Source organism: Hippoglossus stenolepis, chromosome 14, assembly GCF_022539355.2.
Source record: "Hippoglossus stenolepis isolate QCI-W04-F060 chromosome 14, HSTE1.2, whole genome shotgun sequence".
Classification (NCBI taxonomy): domain Eukaryota; kingdom Metazoa; phylum Chordata; class Actinopteri; order Pleuronectiformes; family Pleuronectidae; genus Hippoglossus; species Hippoglossus stenolepis.
Window position 1 is genome coordinate 22,014,335 of NC_061496.1, and position 18,018 is coordinate 22,032,352.

An 18,018-nucleotide genomic window follows, 5' to 3' on the forward strand; every position below is an offset into this window, starting at 1 on the left:
GAACTAGCTCGCAGGCGTCGCTCCTTTATTATTTTTTTTCAGCTCAATTTGAAATATATCTTGGTTTACAGGTGCAGCTGTGATTTAGACCCAATTCAAGCTGATTGTCTTCTACACGTATGGACACGAAGGAAACCACTGAAACCAACAACGATTTGTTCTGTACTCATGTGAAACAGGGTTTGTATTTGTGAAAAATGAGTTAAAACAAGCAGAAACTTATGTTACTTCATGTTATTTCATGTTATTTTAGTCTGTGAAGTTTAGTCGGTGAAGTTTAGTAATAAAATAGTCAAATACCAGACAAAGGTTGATGTTACAGATCATAATTGATTTTCTTCATTGGAACTAATCTTTGTGGATTTATTTTTAAACTAAATACCTAAACTATTGTAATAATTGAAATCTGTAGTGTTGAAAGGTGCTTGCAGGTGAAAAGTGTTTTTGCCTGCATCACGTCTCCTCTGGAAACACAAATAGAGACGTATTTGTTGAACACTTCTCAGTAAACCTCACACAAGCACAGACCTGGGACTAGTTTGGCTGCAGGGCCATTGAGGAATTTTTCAAATAGTGAGCAGCATGTTTCTGTTTGGGAGAGAGCCATGAGAACAGGACAGTCAAAAGTGTCCCCTGCTATTAAGCACAGAAGTCGTTGACACACCGGTGGGTCGTGGAGTGTTTGTATGTCACCACAGTTTCAGCTGAGCCGCTCGTCAGAGAATCAGAGAATCGTAGTGACACTAAACTTCTTCCCGGTACTTGGTGGCTTACTTGAAAATGCTCAAACAGGATGTTGCATGTAGATAAGTAGCTGACACAGCTATCTGCTGGCTGTGTGGTAGGCCTTCTGACGCACTGGCAAGTTCAGAGTCAATTGGGTCATCGTTCATCACAACTGGTTTGTGGTCATAGAAAAAATGACAAAGTGTGTTACACTGTGACACATTTAAAGAAAATGTAAGTGTGTGCAAAATGTGATGTGCTCTTCATCCCTGCACACGTCCATCACTGAATAAATCCTGTGTCACCTGCGTTTGAAACATCACTGATAAAAACTGAAGCGTCGAGACATGGTTTAATTGTTTTATCTTCACAAGAGGTAACACTGCAGATGTTCATACAGACATCATAAAAAAATCTGAATACAGTGTTTCATATATTCATCCATATATTGAAAAGTACATGAAATAATATTAATTTTAATAACATAACAAAGGAACAATGACATCAGTAATAAAAGTGGATTACAAAGTGACATTTTGATGTAAATAATTCTTAAGAATTAGGTAACAGAAAACAGAAATCAGACAATAGCTCCATTTTACTGCATGTAAAAACACTGAAGTGCTATTTGTTCAAAGCTACAAAATACACTTAAAAAGGAGGAAGCGATTTTTTTTAAATTTCCTTCAAGGAAAAGTACTATAAAATAAGTTACAGTACAGTGAAATTGTCCAAACCAACTTTTGATCCCGTCTTCCAGCCTTTTTGTAAGCACAAACAAAAGAAGTAACTCAGACACGAGTGAAGAGATTCGGTTTCCTTATGAGAGGCGTCTTCCCCCCCAAGAGGAAATGAACAGTTGTGTTGTTTGTCAAGAGCTGTGTGTCTAGTGTGTTCATGTTCTGAAGAAGAGCCGCACAAACACGTCTGAAAATGTGAATCCTTCTAATCCTCAAATCACCTGCGTGTCGCTCCGCACGTGTCCTCGGTAGAAAGAACTTTGTACTTCATGAGCTCAGAAAAAAAATTGACAAATACTTCATGTTAAGTCACATAATACAGAGGCAAGCTCTCATACATCGTCGGCTGGTAAAGGAGGTATGTTGAACCTTGGTCTTGTGAAAAAAGCCATCTTCTCTCTGTAGACAAAAGGAAAATAAACAGTTTCATCAGTTTTATTTCGTTAATTAAAGGGATAGTTCACCCCAAAATGAAAATTCACTCATTATCTACTCACCACTATGCCGATAGAGGGGGGGGTGAAGTGTTTGAGTCCCAAAAGCACAATGGTCTGATGTGATCCACACGCAAAACGTGCAAAAAGTGATCACAACTTCAATTGTATTGGATCTGGCTGCAACACTGTTGTGCTTTGTGGACTCAAACACTTCACCCACCCCTCCATCGGCATAGTGGACAGAACAATTATGTACTTTCTACATCAGATATTCAAATGGCGAGATTGCCAGTCTAACACTAGTAAATTAAAGAGTGTTGGATCATTGGCTGTCTGCAAGTAAACCTGCAACAAACAAACAAGCCCCACCCCTCCTGACCTCAAGAAGCTCTATTGGCCATCGCTCTTTTGTTTGTTTGTTCTCGTGCACGTTCACAATGATGCAAACAAAGCAATAAACTCTCCTGTAAATATTTTCCACACCATCTCGCTGACTGATGTGTTAATAGTGTGCTGATAAGCCAAGCGATGTGCCAGAGAAGGCAGGGCAGACGATGAACGCTAGCAAGCAAACAAACATGGATGTAAACAAAACAGGTTTGAAAATAACTTTCTCTGCATATGAAAATCTGCAGTATGCTGATATATTTTTTTTATTTTATTCTTTGTGCTTTGACAACTGATCTTAACAAACTTGGTGAGGGGAGTGTGGATGGAGACCAACATTCCTGTTAAGGGTTTGATCTTGAAATCACATCACATCCACATATGTGTGTCACATTAATGAAGCTTTAGACAAACTAACTCAGGTTTCACTGTGACCCAGGGAAATAAGGCTCTTAAGAGTGTGACGGCTGACTGGTAGTCAAACCAATCCCAACCTGAATGTCTGCACAGGCAAGGGCTCCTTGTGACTCTGTCCCCTCATCTGCAGAACCTCTTTGGAAGCCTTCCTCATCCTCCTCTCCACCGCCTCCTCCTGACGCTGCTCCTGCTTGCTTTGGCCGGCCTGTGGAGCGACAACACAGTCAACTGCTGCTGGTTGAGGCCGATTCTCACGTGTGAAGTAACCACAGCAGACTCCAGTCTCACCTGTCTCTGGGCCTCTCTGAGCAGGCAGCGGAATCGCTCATCCCTCAGGGCCCAGTGGGGGAGCTCGGTGGTCTCCCTGCCTTGCGGCTCCTCCAGTCGCAGCTTCAGCTCCCTGAGGGCGTTCAGCTCCTCCATCAGCTGCCTCTGACGCGTCCTGCAGGCCTGGAGATCCAGCTCCAGGTCCAGGGAGGTACGGGTGGGTTGTTCGGCCAGGGAGGAGCGGTATGACTGCTGCTCACGCAAACAAACACACCTCAGAAACTCAACCCTAAACTCTCTGTGACATGTATTCCTGAGGAACAAAAGTCAGACTCTACCTGTTTATATCGCAAAGTTCTTCTTTCCAATGTGTTTCTGACAAAAGGCGATTTCTTTGGTAACGTCGAGCTGTCACTGTCGCTGCGATATAACTGAAAGGTAGAATTCAATTGTATGTAGAGATTCTCACAGGGCTGTCACAACAAATATTTACAGCAAAATCGTAAGTGTCAGATAAAAGAAACTGATAACAGTGTTGTCCAGGCAGACTGCGAATTAAGGCCGTTGTGATAGTTTCCCCTTTTTGCAAAAACTTACCCTGCAGACGTACTGACTACGAGCCCCGGGAGAGAAGGTCTGAGAGCGAACAATGGTGCTGCCGCGCATAAAGGGGGAGGCGTGACCCCAGCGTCCTCCCCTCTCTTTGGGCCGAACTCGCACAGGCTCTGGGAACAGGCCTTCTGTCATGGTGGCCTTCTCCACCTGTGGATCAGCAACAGTTTTGTGCATCTGGACCACAGACTCAGCAGCTACACACTCCCACCACTGTCCTCTCTTACCTTTACTGTACAGAGCTTGCTTGTTGTCTGATCACAGCGCCCTCCAGTGGTGATGCAGATGCCCTCGGCACACAGTCCCTCTAAACAGGGAGCTGTGAATGCTATGCTGTTGCTGCAGCCACTGTCCACTGACTCTGCCTGCCAGCTCCTGCAAAATACAGCGTTGTCACGAAAATGAATTCATGCTGGAGGCAGAAAGAAGTTTGTTTTCTGTTGGACAGGAGATAATTTGGCTCGAGCTAAAAAAATGTCACCTCTCAGATGCCACCTCCCCTGGCTCGTCCTTCTTCTCCAGCCTCTGCAGCTCCAGCCCGGTGCCCTGCTCCTCCAGATGGGTGGTGGTGGTACGTGACAGCAGCGTGCACGCATTATCCTGTAATGTCACATCGCAAACTATCACCAACTTCACACTGCCGACATTCCTCCGCTCTCCTCTGGGAGTAGTAGGTTGAAGCTGTGGTGTGAAGGCTTGCTTGGTTTGTGAGACACATTCTTGTCAAATACTCAATTTAACGAGCTCCACAACTAAGGACCAAGGGCTAAAAGCTGCTTAGCAACAGTATGACAGGGAATTCCTCCCAAGAGCCTGATAGGTTTTACAATTTATTGCAGTGTTATAAAAGTGTTTTATGGTAAGAGATTGATTTGGTACTGTGCCAGCAGGTGGATGCATAAGAATACACTTTCTATTCCTGATCAGGTTTAGCACAACCTGGTACACAGCCAAGCCCTCTACATGGTTTTCATTCATATCTGAGCTGTCTTTATGTATATTTTCCATGAACTACAGTTTACTTTTGAACCCCAAGGTTCCTGTCTAGGTCCTATTTTATTTGCATATATGTAACACCACAGGGATCTTTTTATAAAGTAACAGCCACATTATTGCTAAGCCACAGCCATACTTTCCTACACAAGAGTAACACTGGAGCTTCTTAACATTATTAATAATTAATCCTCATTCTTTATGTATTTATTGTTTTCTTTGTTTGTAAAAGTCATGGTTTTAATTTTTATTATGTATTTCAAATGTCTCTGTTAAACACTTTGGGCTAGACACTCCAATGTTCTTCTTCATTTCCATTTCTTCTGGTGCCAACACCTGAGATCACTTTCAATGTCATCATGCTGTATCTACACTCTCTTTTTTCAAATATACAGAATAAAAAATACACAGTATAGGTGTGTGGGTTTACCATGGCTCTGGGCCTCTGCTCTTCTTCATGGCCTTCCTGCTGTCTTCGATGGCAGAGGTTCTTCTGGTCAGGCCTCGGCAACTCTGTCCCGCTCAACATCTGGACTCGCAGCCAGTGGTAAACCATCTCTGCACTTCCTTCACAATCTGCCAGGCTCACCTGGGTCGTACCCTGCATTTTCACACAGACAGTTTAATTGTTGAATTTTCTGCTGATTTAGAGAATCTGACATCAGCAGGATCATTGCATCTGAGTTTCTTCAGCAGTACCAGTAGTTCCTCCTGAGCCTGAGGTCCCAGCGAGCAGACCGACAGCTGCAGGGCACACACCGCCAGGGCGTTTGCAGGGACAGGAATGCGGAAGCCTTCGTTGAAACTCATCTGGGGCTGCGGCTCCAACGCTGTACAACAGTAAAACGCACAGGCCCTGCCGGCGTCCAGTGGAATCAAGTGCACCTTCACATACCTGAGCGTGAACAGAGCAATATTTCACAACATGAGATTTATAGTTCTTGATGACAGAACAACATAAATGTGTCACTGGTTGTCAGTTACAATTTGCTCAACATCAATATGTGGAGCTACACCAAGGCTCAGGATGAACTATCTGAAAAATATTTGACTTCTATTGTTGAAAGAACGCCACAAGGAATAGTTGCAACATTAATCAACCTTTAATCATCAACATGAACTCTAAAGTACTCACACTTTATATCCATCTCTCACAATGGACCTGTTTAGGTTCTTGAGCTGTAGCAGGTGAAGTCGTAGAGACTGAGAGTTAGACTCCCACCTGTAGAGAGGAAAAATGAACAGAGGATGTAGAGTTAGATACTAACAGGGAACAAGCAGCCACCCACATGCAGTCTACACAAACAGTTTACTCACAGCAGTCCCAGTTGGATCTGGGCGGGGTCGCTCACAGATGTCAGCTCTTTCATGTACGACATCTCCTCTGACTCCTCCGGCCTGTGGGAGGAACGTCAAAGAGAGAAATAAACAAACGGTTTAACTTTTAGTTTAATGAACTTTAGATATTCCTGGGACCCAAACACCATGATAAGTTCTACTTTCTTCAGGCCACTAAAATTAATTTCTGTGTAATGTGATATTACAACTTAATTTTAAGATGATTAAGACTATTTTTGCAGTCACTGACGACTGATAGTGTGATGTGATTAAATTCCACTGGGACAGGAAACAGAAATCCCTCCACTACAAATGCTCAAACACAGAGGTGTTTACTTTCGGAGTTGCAGTTTTCTCCTCGGTCACTAGGTAGCACAGTTGTTCCAGAAACCTTATCAATGCAAAATGTCGAGCTGGAGACATGAACTGTAGTGGGAACCACTGCAGAGGCGGTTGGAAGTGTCTGTCTGTTTTTCTGTGGACATATTTTGTCACTGTGATAGCATCACAACTGGAGCAGCTTTGGCTCAGGAGGTAGAGCGGGTCGTCCTCTAACCTAACGGGTCGGTCAGTCTCCCCATTCCGACTAAGATACTGAATTGCCCCTTATCGCTGAGTCTGCGGTTTGTGCTGTGTGATGGAGAAAGTGCTGCACATAGATGCACAGTATAAATGTGTGTGTGAATGGGTGAATGTCAAAACTCTACAGTAAATAGCTTTGAGAGGTCATCAAGACGGCTAACTATATAAATACAGACTATTTTTCAGTCACAAAACTCCACAGGTATGAAGTTCGGAGATGGGTGTGGTCCCACCTTTAAATATTGTCCACTCGTGAAATAATGTGGTAATGACTACTTAGCACTCATGTCTTGGAGCATCAACATCAAGATGGTCTCTATAAATGTTCTGTTTCAGCAGTGTTGGGGTGGACGTCCTCTCACCTTCGACCCCAGGCTTCAAAAACCCCACTGTCTGTAGCCAGAGCGTCCTCAGACACTCCTGCAGAGACTCTCCTGGCCCTCCTGCCACTTCTGTTGGCGCTGTTTCCTCTCAGAGTCACTCCTTCAGAGAAAAAGACATCCAGTTAATCGTCAGGTCACCTTCATTGTTTGAGACAAAGATCGGCAGTTTTTAACTTGCCTGTAGATGTAAAAGGCCCCTGAGCGCCGGTGTCTCTGTGACTCTTGCTCTCCAGTTGATGCACCGCGGCGGGGCTGACTGTGTCCTCGCCGCTCAACATGGCCGTGTGCGATAGGGCTTGCGACTGTGCCCGCAGCCCCTCTAAAAGGCCACGACCGGCCTGCTCCATGTACTCCTCTGTCATCTGGGTGAGGGGGCAGTCCTGAGGGGCGGAGTGGTAGGGTGTGTCCATAGGGGAGCTGGGTGGTGAAAGGGAGGATAGCGAGGAGCGGGAGGAGAGGGAGGCTAGGGACTGCGGGGTGTCATGGGAGCGTTTGGTTTTGCTCTGGGTCAGAGGGTCAGGATTGAACATGGAACAGTCTCTGGATACAGTTTCTGGGGCCAGCAGGTAGCGCAGGTGGGGATCTAGCGTCTCTCCCACCCCTTCGTGACGTTCATACTGTGGGAGACCGTAGATGTCACTGAAACTGATGGAGCTGAGGGAGCCTCTGCTGGAGGCCAGGGAGCCCCGACTGGAGGCCAGAGACCCCCGACTGCTACTGGACGACACCGTCAGAGAACTGGCCGACCAGCTGGAGAAAAAGCAGGTAAGAGACACATGAGAAAAGACAGAGAGCTGCGAAGAAGATCAGCTAACATCTTCAAGAATGAGTGTGGGAGCTGCACCTCTTCAGCTGCGTGTGGAGATAGGTGGTGATACGCGTTGCCTCCTCCAGCTGTCTCAGCAGAATGTTCCTCTTCTCCTGCTGCAGGATCCTGTCATGAAATACACATCCATGCATGAGAAATTCAGTTTGACAAAGTTAAATGAGATGAAGAACTGATCATTCATGCTTTTATTACCTCACGCTTTGATTAACAACAGCCCATTTCTGGTCTTGATCAGAAAACCCAGATATAAATGCAGTCATTACAAAATTCAGCAGCTAGGCTTTTAACTAGAACAAAGAGATATGATCACACCTGTTTTATCATGTTTCACATTCATCCAGTTTGTGTTAGGATTGATTTTAAGATGTTACTGATTACTTTTAAGGCTCTTTATGGCCCAGCCCCCGGCTCTATCTCTGATCTTTAAATTCCCTATTTACCTCTGCACTACTTGCACTCGACTTTTTTCAGAAGGCATATTCCTGAATTGACTTGAAATGCCAGGTTATTATTGGTCTTTTATCTCTATTATTATTATTATTATTATTACTATTATTATGTATTATTCATTTGTTTCCTTGTTGTGCAGCAATGATGACGCTACGAGAAGATGTTCTCTGGGCCAGATCTAACAATTTCCCATTAAGTGGAGAAATGTTGATGAGATATTGTGACTTAAATGCGGTTTGTCACATTGTCAATTTGTAGAGCAGCAGTGCTATAAAAAAGTCATACATGCATTGGATTGCTGCTCTGCCTGAAACTGAAAACACAGATCATCAACATTATATCTCTGGAGGATCCTGAGGGAGAAAATGTATTTAAATATTTAACTCCAAACTGCCAAAGAGGTTATGTTTTCACCTGCATTTCTTTGTTAGCAGGATTACACAAAAACTATTCCCATTCAATCTGTAGAGGGATGGGCCATGTTCCAAGGAAGAACCCGTAATATTTTGGTGCAGATCCAGATCAGGGGTGGGATCTGGGAAAGCTTTTTTTTTTTCTCCTTCTTGAACATTGCGAGATAGGGCGTCTTTCAACATTTTTGTGAATTTCTTAGGAAATAATGCAGAGATTTTTATGGCCACACCCCACTGCTAAAAGTGGAAACACTGCTCTCACACTCACATTCACACCTAAGGTAAATTTTAAGTCTTCAATGAACCTAACCCCAATCTGAATCTTTTTGGACTGTGGGAGGAAGCCGGAGTAGCAGGAGAAAAACCATGCAGACACGGTGAGAACATGCAAACTCCACACAGAAAGACCCCACCCGTACCGGGATTCAAACAGTGCCAACAATACCACTGTGGCGAAATGTTGAACATGACTACAATGTTTGATTTACAAAATATCAAGAAAGTATGAGATCTGAAAGTATGACAATAATAACATCAGTAAAAACTTTTGTCAAACACAAAATTTGACAACACAAACTGTCACCATTCTGACCTCTGATTGGCTCCCTGGCTCTGGGAGCTCTGGGCCCTCTGCACCTCCTCCTCCAGCCTGGAGCGCTCCTCCTCGAGCTGCAGAAGCGTCTCAGGAGGGTGCTGCTGCTTGCTGACCAGAATGATCTCCTGCAGAAGGGCCTCCTTCTCGCGCAGGAGCTGCAGGAAGTCCCGGTCGCGGTCCGCCTCTGCCCGCCCCGACCAGCTCTCACTGTCCAGCTGTGCTAGCTGGTGCTGTATGCTCTGAACCCTGAGGGAACGGCACAGAGGTTAGTACAGGAAGGGTCGTTTTTCAATTCTCTCCCCACACCTGGAATTTGTTCGACAATGGATACACATGACATATTTATAGTTGGTACCTGCTGTGTCTACTTGGTTTCGAACATTTGTTTGTATAAACCTTACTAGAGGACAAATGTGCCTGGCACTGTGACTCAAGTACAAAGAGCACAGAGTTCAGATGCCAAGATCAACACTGTAAAAACTCATTCCACTGTAGCTCTCTTCCTCAGCTCAGATCACACACTTCATCAGCAACATTCACACACGTCATCGTTCGCATGCAGAGGCAACAACATATATCTGCATAAATCTCAAGCTTGTCATTTCCCTCGCTCTAGTTTTTGCATAATCCTACAACAGAACAAACACAGATAAAAACATACTCTTATTGATGGAGGTCAAAATGGCCACGTATTAATGTTATATTGTATTATATGAGACATTGCTAACGAATATAACAAAGCTGTATTGAAGGCCACGTGGGAGCCAAGCTGACACTTGGACTATAATGACATTGTTATTTTGTACGTGGGCGACCTGCTGCATCAGTGGCTGCTCAGGTGTGTATCAGCACACAGACGTTGATGTAGACAGAGTTGAGCGGGATCTCAGAGAGCAAAACCCTCAGCTCAGATGAAATAACTGTGCTTATGTGTCCTGGATTTCAGACAGAGTGACTCAGTGACAGAGCATGCAAGTTTCCACAGGTCTCCTACCTCTCTCACCCTCCCTCCCTCCCTCCCGCTCTCCCTCTCTGATGTCATGGTTGGCATTGCTGTTGCTGGGTCACCACAGCAACATGAATCTTGTAAAAAAAAAAGGCAGCGTAATAATACGGTGACTGTTGCTGCTGCAGTTATCATCACACTGCTGCACCTCACAGCTGGAACATACCATGTCCAACCGGGAGTGTATCCATCATTAGATAACACGCGACCTTCATGACACACGACACCTGAGCTTAATGCAGGAGCGACTGCTTGTCAACATTACACAGAACTTCAGGCCTCATTCAGTGTTGATTTTGCCAACATGTAATTTGGCCTGTGCTATAAGAGAGAGCTATATTTAACCAAAGAGTGTGTACATTGAACCACCTTGCGGAGGAGCAGAGTGTGCGCTGAGGCAGGCGGTGGGCAGTCCGCTCTCTGGCCGCGCACACAAAGGCAGCACACAGTCAGCAGCAGCGTGGCCAGGCAAGAATGTGACCACCCAGCTCATTCCGCCGGGCCAGACACCGCTCAGCAGCCACGGCCACCAGACGCAAATACTACTCATAACACCTACTCCCACTGGACAACGTGCAGGGCCGGGGAACGAGAGGGGACTGCCGGGGCTCGTGACTAAGGGCTGCAAGTGGGTCATAGTACTATGACTGGTAAACAAGCAGCCGGACACACTTACTTTTTCTTAGCTTCCTCGTACTGCCAGTTGAGTTTCACTTTGTCCACCAATTGTGAGGACTCTTGGGAACCATACTAAAGAAAGAGAGAGAAATTAAAAAGGATTTAGCTCACAGTAGTTCACGTTACAAACAATTTTGGAGACATGATTTCCAAGAATTACAGCAAAATTATTTCAGATGTATGAGGGGAGTATGAAGAGCTTCCTGCCGTTTATCTAGTCAACATTTGAGCAACTAGTCGTTCTTTTAGTGTAGAGGTTTCCACAATTTGAGCCCTGATTTATTGATCCTTTATTTGTTTACATATTTCCAAATTGGGACTAATAAAAGTATAGAAAATTAACTATTAGCAGTTCCTGTTTGGAATAAACAAATTGATGTTCAGACAATCATCACTGGATTAAGTTGAAACAACAATGTGAGTTTCCAGGAGTGTCTATTTTCTGCAATATGTAAACAGATTTATCTGTATTTTTTGGCAGTGATGAAGATTTTGATACACTCATAAAGATATCCCCCGGAAGTTCAAGTCACACTGAATCTAAAAATATAAGTTTTATATCTATGTATTAACATTTGAGCGAGTTATCATTCAATCAACTTTTGACACAAACTGCCATTCACATTGCTACCTCCCACCTCCTTTGACTCTCCCTCCCTGTATTTAAGAGGGAGGCAGGGAGGAGCAGCAGTTCCTCTCACCTCTCCCATGATGTCGGTCTGACAGCCGGTGTCACAGTACTGCTGCAGATTGCACGAGTCGCCCACAGTTCCAGTGCTGTTCGACACTTCGCTGACTGAGTCGCTGATGGACAAGCTGCTTTGGAGGTTCACCGTCAGCTTCGCCAGGCTCTGTGGGATAGAACAGTGATTGACAACAAATCAGGATTATCAATCAGTAGTACATTTATCACCGTGATGTGACAAAAGCAACAAAAAGTGTAAATTGCCAGGAGGAATTTTTAAGGGGGATTTTTACGGGATCACACATTTATTTAAACAGTAAGAGTGTGTCATTTGCCTCCAGCTCAAATTCATAAATAGGAGAAAATGCTTCAGTAAATGTGGCCTGACAATCAAACTGAATCATCATCTATTATTCATTATATATTACTCAATCCTATCTTCTGCTTTGCTGACAAAAACAGAGATGTGGTTGGTGATTCATGTGTCTGGAAATGTGCTTCACACGGAGCAGATGAGAAGCAGCAGAACAGTGGAGGCTGACAGACACTAGAGGTCAGCATAGAATATTTCACAGACAAATGTTGCAGGAGTAAAGATTGGATAGAAGGAGGTTATCTTTAAAGGACAAAAAAGAGAGAGCTACCTGGATGAGGTCCTGCCTCTCCTTCTCGCCCGTGGTGATTGTCTTCTTGATGCTCCGCAGCTCGTTGAAGATGGCTTGAGCCTCATCCAGCTTGTAGTGTGTCTGACTGTTGGACATCTTCCTGTCAATCCTGTGACACAAAAATACATTAAGAATACAATTCATGCTGGCCACTGAATGTCAAAGCCCAGATGTGAAAACTACTTAAATGTTCTTTTACTCGGTGCTAGAAGGTGGATAATGGAACTCATCCCTTTGAAACCTAAACCTACAGCCTCAAGGATCAGCTATCATCAAGTGTGGGACTCCAATTGTGAATTTTAATGAAATGTATCCTGCACAATTTGAAGTGGCTATCACACATCATTGTCCAAGTATCTGGTCTTTTTTTTGTTTACTTACTTAATATGTTCCTTCATTTGTTCACTTTCTTTCCCAAGTTTTTCTTAAGTTATCCTTTTTATAATTAATAATGATGAAATTTGTGGTTCTGATCAAGTGTTTGACGAGTCTATGATATAGATGTTTAAATGATGATGGTTCCAGGTCAGAACAGGTAGATTTACCGTTCAGTTCATTCAGTCATTATTTAACAGACTTGAATTAGCTGAATGGACAATAAATATATTTATTTAGGTGGGACCTGAAGGGACAAGGTGCTGCTGGCAGCTGAAGATACACTTAAAATAAATAATATATAATATATTTATTATCAAAATATTATTATATATAATAATATTATATTTTAAGACTATATGCAGCTTGTCAGCTAAATCACCTTTGAGTTTTCACTAGTCTACATCTGCACAAGCCCCTGAATGCTAAAATCGACCTGCTGGGTATGATTACTTAATATTTACATTCACTTATGTTGAGTTTTGCAGCAGAAGCATGTAGAGTCAATTATTTTCTAATTAATAATGACGGGCCAGTGTTAATGATAATCTCTGTTTGCACATGCTGAGACATTGTTTCAGGGTTTTTAGTGCTGCTTTCAAAGGCTAAAGGTGAAATCGGACTGTAGACCCCTGGTATCAAGTGTCAGCCAAGAGAAATCTAAAGTTTAACAATCCACTCACAAGAGGATTAAACAGTGTATTGATTATGAAATTAAAAACGAATCAACAAAGCCAGTTCGCTCCACTGCTTTGATCAGAACCTGTGTTTTTCAGTGTCTGTGTGAGGAGGAGGAGAGGGGGAGTTTGTTTGGTTGGTTGGTTGCGGGATGGAGGAGTGCGGCATCGTGCCTCCTCCATCACTGGGCCTGGCACGTGGCCCCTGCTCTCACCGCAGCCCGCTTCCTTCACTCTCTTTCAACAGCAGGTACTGTTCATCTACTCGACCCTGCCTCTTCCTCCCAAAACAAGTCCTGCTTTGTTCCCCCTACCCCTATTGGCAGGGCCTGGGAGTTTATGTGCTTAGCAAAAAAAAGAAAAAAAGGTACTACCCACCCTGTCAGTGCCTGCCTGTACTGAGGCCCCCACCCTGTGTACTGTAAAGTAGTAAATATGCTTTTACTATTTCTAAACAAACCATATATTTGCCATGATTAGGGCCCAATTACCACCAGTTGAGGTGTTTGCTATCGACAAAGTCTAATAACTGAAGGTATGTGAAGTGTCTGAACATTTGAGAAACTTGGTTGGTCAAGATGAGGTAGAATGGAGGCAGAAAAGATGCTCAAACATCCAACTGTCCAAAAGAGATAAACTCCTGACTCCAACTCCTGAATTATTTTGTTCAAGCGGTGACAATTAGCGAGGTGAATTTTCGTTCACATTAGAAACTGCTCATTTGCTTTATCTGATGTGTCGTGGCGTGGAGAACAATTAGCTAACAACTGAGATGGAAAGAAGAACAACCTGGCCTCAAAACGTACTGGGCAAAAACCAACCCAGGAGAAACAATAGGCCACACACACACACACACACACACACACACACACACACACACACACACACACACACACACACACACACACACACACACACACACACACACACACACACACACACACACACACACACACACACACACACACACACACACAAAGGCATAAACACACATACAAGCTTGTACACACACACGTACACACAGGCGAAAAAATTGGAGAGGAGGATGCATCCATGTTTTCTGCAAGCTGTGTATTCTCCTGGCTATTCTGGGAATCACTCGAGTTGTGTATTACCTAAGAGATAAGAGACTCTTTGCCAGGACTCAGGAAGTGCAGAGGAATTCGCTGCCAGATATCTCAGTGTTTTTTTAAACTGTTCTCGAGACCACACCTCCCACCCCTCCGCCCCCCCTCCCCTCTCCATGGAGCAACTTCCTCTCCAGGCCGAGCCTTGGCTCCCTGCACTCCACTGGTGCATCCTCTTCCTGAGGTGGAGTCCCCTTTTCCATCAAAAAACTCCCTCCATTTGCCTTTTCTCAAACACTCTCTCTCTCTCTCTTTTAACTTTGAGAGGTGGAGCAACTATTTCTAACATTGGAACTTCTCTCAAATGTTCCCAGCACAGAAAGGCACTGTGTGTGTGTGTGTGTGTGTGTGTGGGTGTGTGTGTGTTTAAATACCAACACAAACTAAAGGCAAATGGTGAACTGCATCCGAACAAAGAGAAGGTTATCTCCTGATTATTCCATTAATATCCTGTAATTTCAAACAGCTTTTTGAACCAAATCTTTACAATTTTCTAAATAATGTCTAACAGTTTCAATATATATACTAAATTATAATTGTAAACCATGCGAAATAATTTGAAAAGGGTGAAGACTATATATAACATGGTTAAACAACATGAAATAATTTGGAGGAGCTCATGAAGGCACGTACAGAAGAAAAAGAAAAACAGAAAGTTGGAGTTAGAAGAGAAAGGACGACACTGAAGGCGAGAGGGAATAAAAAAAAAGGGAACAGGCCACTGGGTGGGGGGCAACAGCCATGAGAGGAAGGGTGGGCCTGGGACACATAGCGGCAGAGGAACACTCACTCCTGCAGGGTCTCCACTCCCATTTCCTTATACTGCAGCTCCTGCTTCACCTGGGCCAGCTCCTGCTTCAGTCTGGAGAGCTGCGGACACAAGGCCCAGCACTGCGTTAGCATGGCGCACAATGGGCTTCTCTCACCACCACTACCAGCCAAAAGTGCTTAGTCATGACTATTAACATACTGGAATGTCTGGCCATGTTGATACAGAGATGAACATGCACGTCAACATACACTGGATCTCACACATTGAGGCTTTTCTCCCCTGAGAATCATTTTCCAATTTGGGTTTATGTTTGGAAAAACACTGAAATGTTATCTTATTACATAATCTTAAAAAAGAGATGAGGATAAATCAGTGTTGTCTATTGTTGACATTTCAGGGGCAATCTTCTAGTTTCACACATCAAATTCATTCTACTCCTCATGTCTGTGGTTCTGAACATTTCCTTAAAGTTTAAGATAATCATTCATCAGGGATGTCACCAGGGTTTAATCCTTCAATGTGGACCCTTTCAAGTCCACCAATTTTGTGGGAGTGCAGTACTGAATCGCCTCAATGTCTCTTTCAGTAAAATAATACTATTATAATATTGTTTTATGAATGAAGAATCCAACAAAATGTGTTTATATGTTCTTTGTTTTAAGTTTCTAAAAAGTTTTGCATCAATTTCATTATGTTCTACATAATTTTACATGTATTTGAGTTAATGTCATACATCATATAACTGCCAGGCAAATATAAACAAGATTAAGAGTCTGTGGCCTTTGAGCTACGTGCTAATGATAACATGCGAACATACAAAGTCAAAGCTAACATGCTGATGTTAAAGCTAGGGTTGGTAATACTGGAAAAGTTAGCAAGAGCAGGTCAGACTTTGAAAAAAATGCCACAGATACATCCAACCCGCTCCCATCGACCCTCTCGTCAAAGCTACGCCCCCGAAAACCATGAGCGCTCTCTGCCTGACAAGTGCTAGAAGCCAACTTTTCTGTGAATGATCATTTCATTCAGGTTGAATTAAGTGCTTATTACAGTCCTGATGCTGAGATGATTTTGTTTGGACGAAAGTTTGGATATTGGATGTGTCAGCGTTATTACATAATAAATAATTAATATGACATTTTGATTTTATCCACATCGCCTAGTTCTAATTGAAAATGTCAATAATCTTACACAACTTTTTGTGAAAGTTACTCTATTTACAGATATAAAAACAAGCTTGGATCTTTTCGTGGAAACATGACGTACAACAGTTCTAGGATTTGTTGAATGAAAGTGAATTATGAATAAATAATCATCATAAGATTAAGAGAGGTTATAAAACACTGGCTCTGAATTGTTCCATTGAACAGATTTCTATTGTAACATTACGATCAAGTCTGATTCATCTTTTCAGAACAGCTCCTGAGGGACAAAGGTCGCTGATCCAGGAAACACCCTCACCCATATGACTGATCTCAGAGAAATGTCCAACTTGGTCATGTGAGTAGCCTCTGCCTGACCCTTTGATGGTGATCTCATCCTCATCCTCTCGAGGCCCCAAGCCAGAGCCACAGTATCCTGTAGGGGCCACACCCCGGCCCCCTTTCTGCCCAAAAGGGCCCCTCGCTGCAGCCCATTGTTCTCCTCCGATAATGACTTACCCGCTCTCGTCTACAAGCTATTTCCACTTTTATTTGGTCAGGGTCGTATTTCGCGTTCGAGGACGAGCCGGAGAGCGCTGTGAACACATAAGAAGAGAAGGACAAAGGGTGATTAGCAGGTAGTGAATAGTGAGGATTTTAAAGTGAACCTGGTATAGTAAGAGCTGAAGGGGAGATTCAGTGACATCTCCTCACGCCCTCACTGGCTGTAGACACCCCTAGGACAGCTGGCTGGAGTCAGGAGGGTAAACTGGGTGGAGGTGATTAAAGGGAGGGTGGGGTGAAGCAGGAACACCCCCCACAAGTTCGTGAAGGGACATCAACAATATACTGTTCCATGTCCAGGCCAGAAATTTAGGTCAGCTGATGTAAAAAAAAAATGTATATTGTTTTTAAAGGAGTCTTCCAGTTAACACTTCTCTCATCCATCATCTCTCTTTCTTTGATAATGAAACTGAAGAGTTGTGTGCCAGAGCGTGACATTAGTGTCTTAGGCTACATCCATACAACTGTGTTTTCATCTGTTTTCAAACCTCAACGATCGCTGTCCAAGCGTTTTGGCTTCATATCAGCTTCAATGATACTAACACGTCTGAAAAGGTATATCATGTGACCACTCACTTACACTGCGCATGAGCATGCCGGTATAAACAGGAAGGCATCCCACTGGACAGAGGAATTGTCTCAGATTGCTCAAATAATATCTGGTCTCCTACACAAAGCAGGTGTATCGTTGTAAAATTCAGAATTTCACTACACAACAGCTGTTAGAAAAGACAACAGGGTCTGTAACAGCCTTCCAGAGGATCTAAAGGGGGGGTGGAAATGTAGATATTTTAGAACGTAAACTAAAAACCCATCTTTTCAGCCTGGAGTGTTTTGTCATTTTTATGGCTTTTTAGAATTTACACTGGTTATATTTATTATGGTATCTTTTTATATATTATTTTATAATTTCTTTCTTCTTCTTATTTATTCTATCTTTTTTTTATTTACATTTCATTGTTTATTATCATTTACTTTGTAATCTTTAACAATGTATGAGTGCACTGGCTTCTGAGCTTATTAATCCTTTTTCAACATTTTTTCAATCGCTTGTAAAGCACTTTGTACTGCAATTGATTTGTTTGAAAGGTGCGGTATGAATAAAGTTCGATTGACTGATGGATTGTGATTGATTATCTATTTTGTGCTCTATACTGG

At 43.2% G+C, this 18,018-nt stretch overlaps 1 protein-coding gene across 1 annotated transcript in view; it reads right to left on the minus strand.

The window, feature by feature from the left end:
• Positions 1-1,072: 1,072 nt before the first annotated feature.
• Positions 1,073-18,018, minus strand: part of wwc3 (WWC family member 3) — a 30,640-nt gene continuing 13,694 nt past the window's right edge. Inside the window, exons 4-23 of the mRNA XM_035176660.2 lie at positions 16,816-16,892; positions 15,173-15,252; positions 12,183-12,312; positions 11,555-11,704; positions 10,852-10,925; positions 9,167-9,415; positions 7,727-7,816; positions 7,061-7,632; positions 6,862-6,982; positions 5,897-5,977; positions 5,715-5,801; positions 5,279-5,474; positions 5,010-5,180; positions 4,068-4,186; positions 3,814-3,961; positions 3,572-3,736; positions 3,313-3,405; positions 2,996-3,226; positions 2,785-2,912; positions 1,073-1,865 (exon numbers count right to left, since the gene is read on the minus strand). Coding sequence (XP_035032551.1) covers positions 1,799-1,865; positions 2,785-2,912; positions 2,996-3,226; positions 3,313-3,405; positions 3,572-3,736; positions 3,814-3,961; positions 4,068-4,186; positions 5,010-5,180; positions 5,279-5,474; positions 5,715-5,801; positions 5,897-5,977; positions 6,862-6,982; positions 7,061-7,632; positions 7,727-7,816; positions 9,167-9,415; positions 10,852-10,925; positions 11,555-11,704; positions 12,183-12,312; positions 15,173-15,252; positions 16,816-16,892 — 3,029 coding nt within the window. The 3' untranslated portion in view covers positions 1,073-1,798. The remainder of the gene's footprint in view (positions 1,866-2,784; positions 2,913-2,995; positions 3,227-3,312; positions 3,406-3,571; positions 3,737-3,813; positions 3,962-4,067; positions 4,187-5,009; positions 5,181-5,278; positions 5,475-5,714; positions 5,802-5,896; positions 5,978-6,861; positions 6,983-7,060; positions 7,633-7,726; positions 7,817-9,166; positions 9,416-10,851; positions 10,926-11,554; positions 11,705-12,182; positions 12,313-15,172; positions 15,253-16,815; positions 16,893-18,018) is intronic.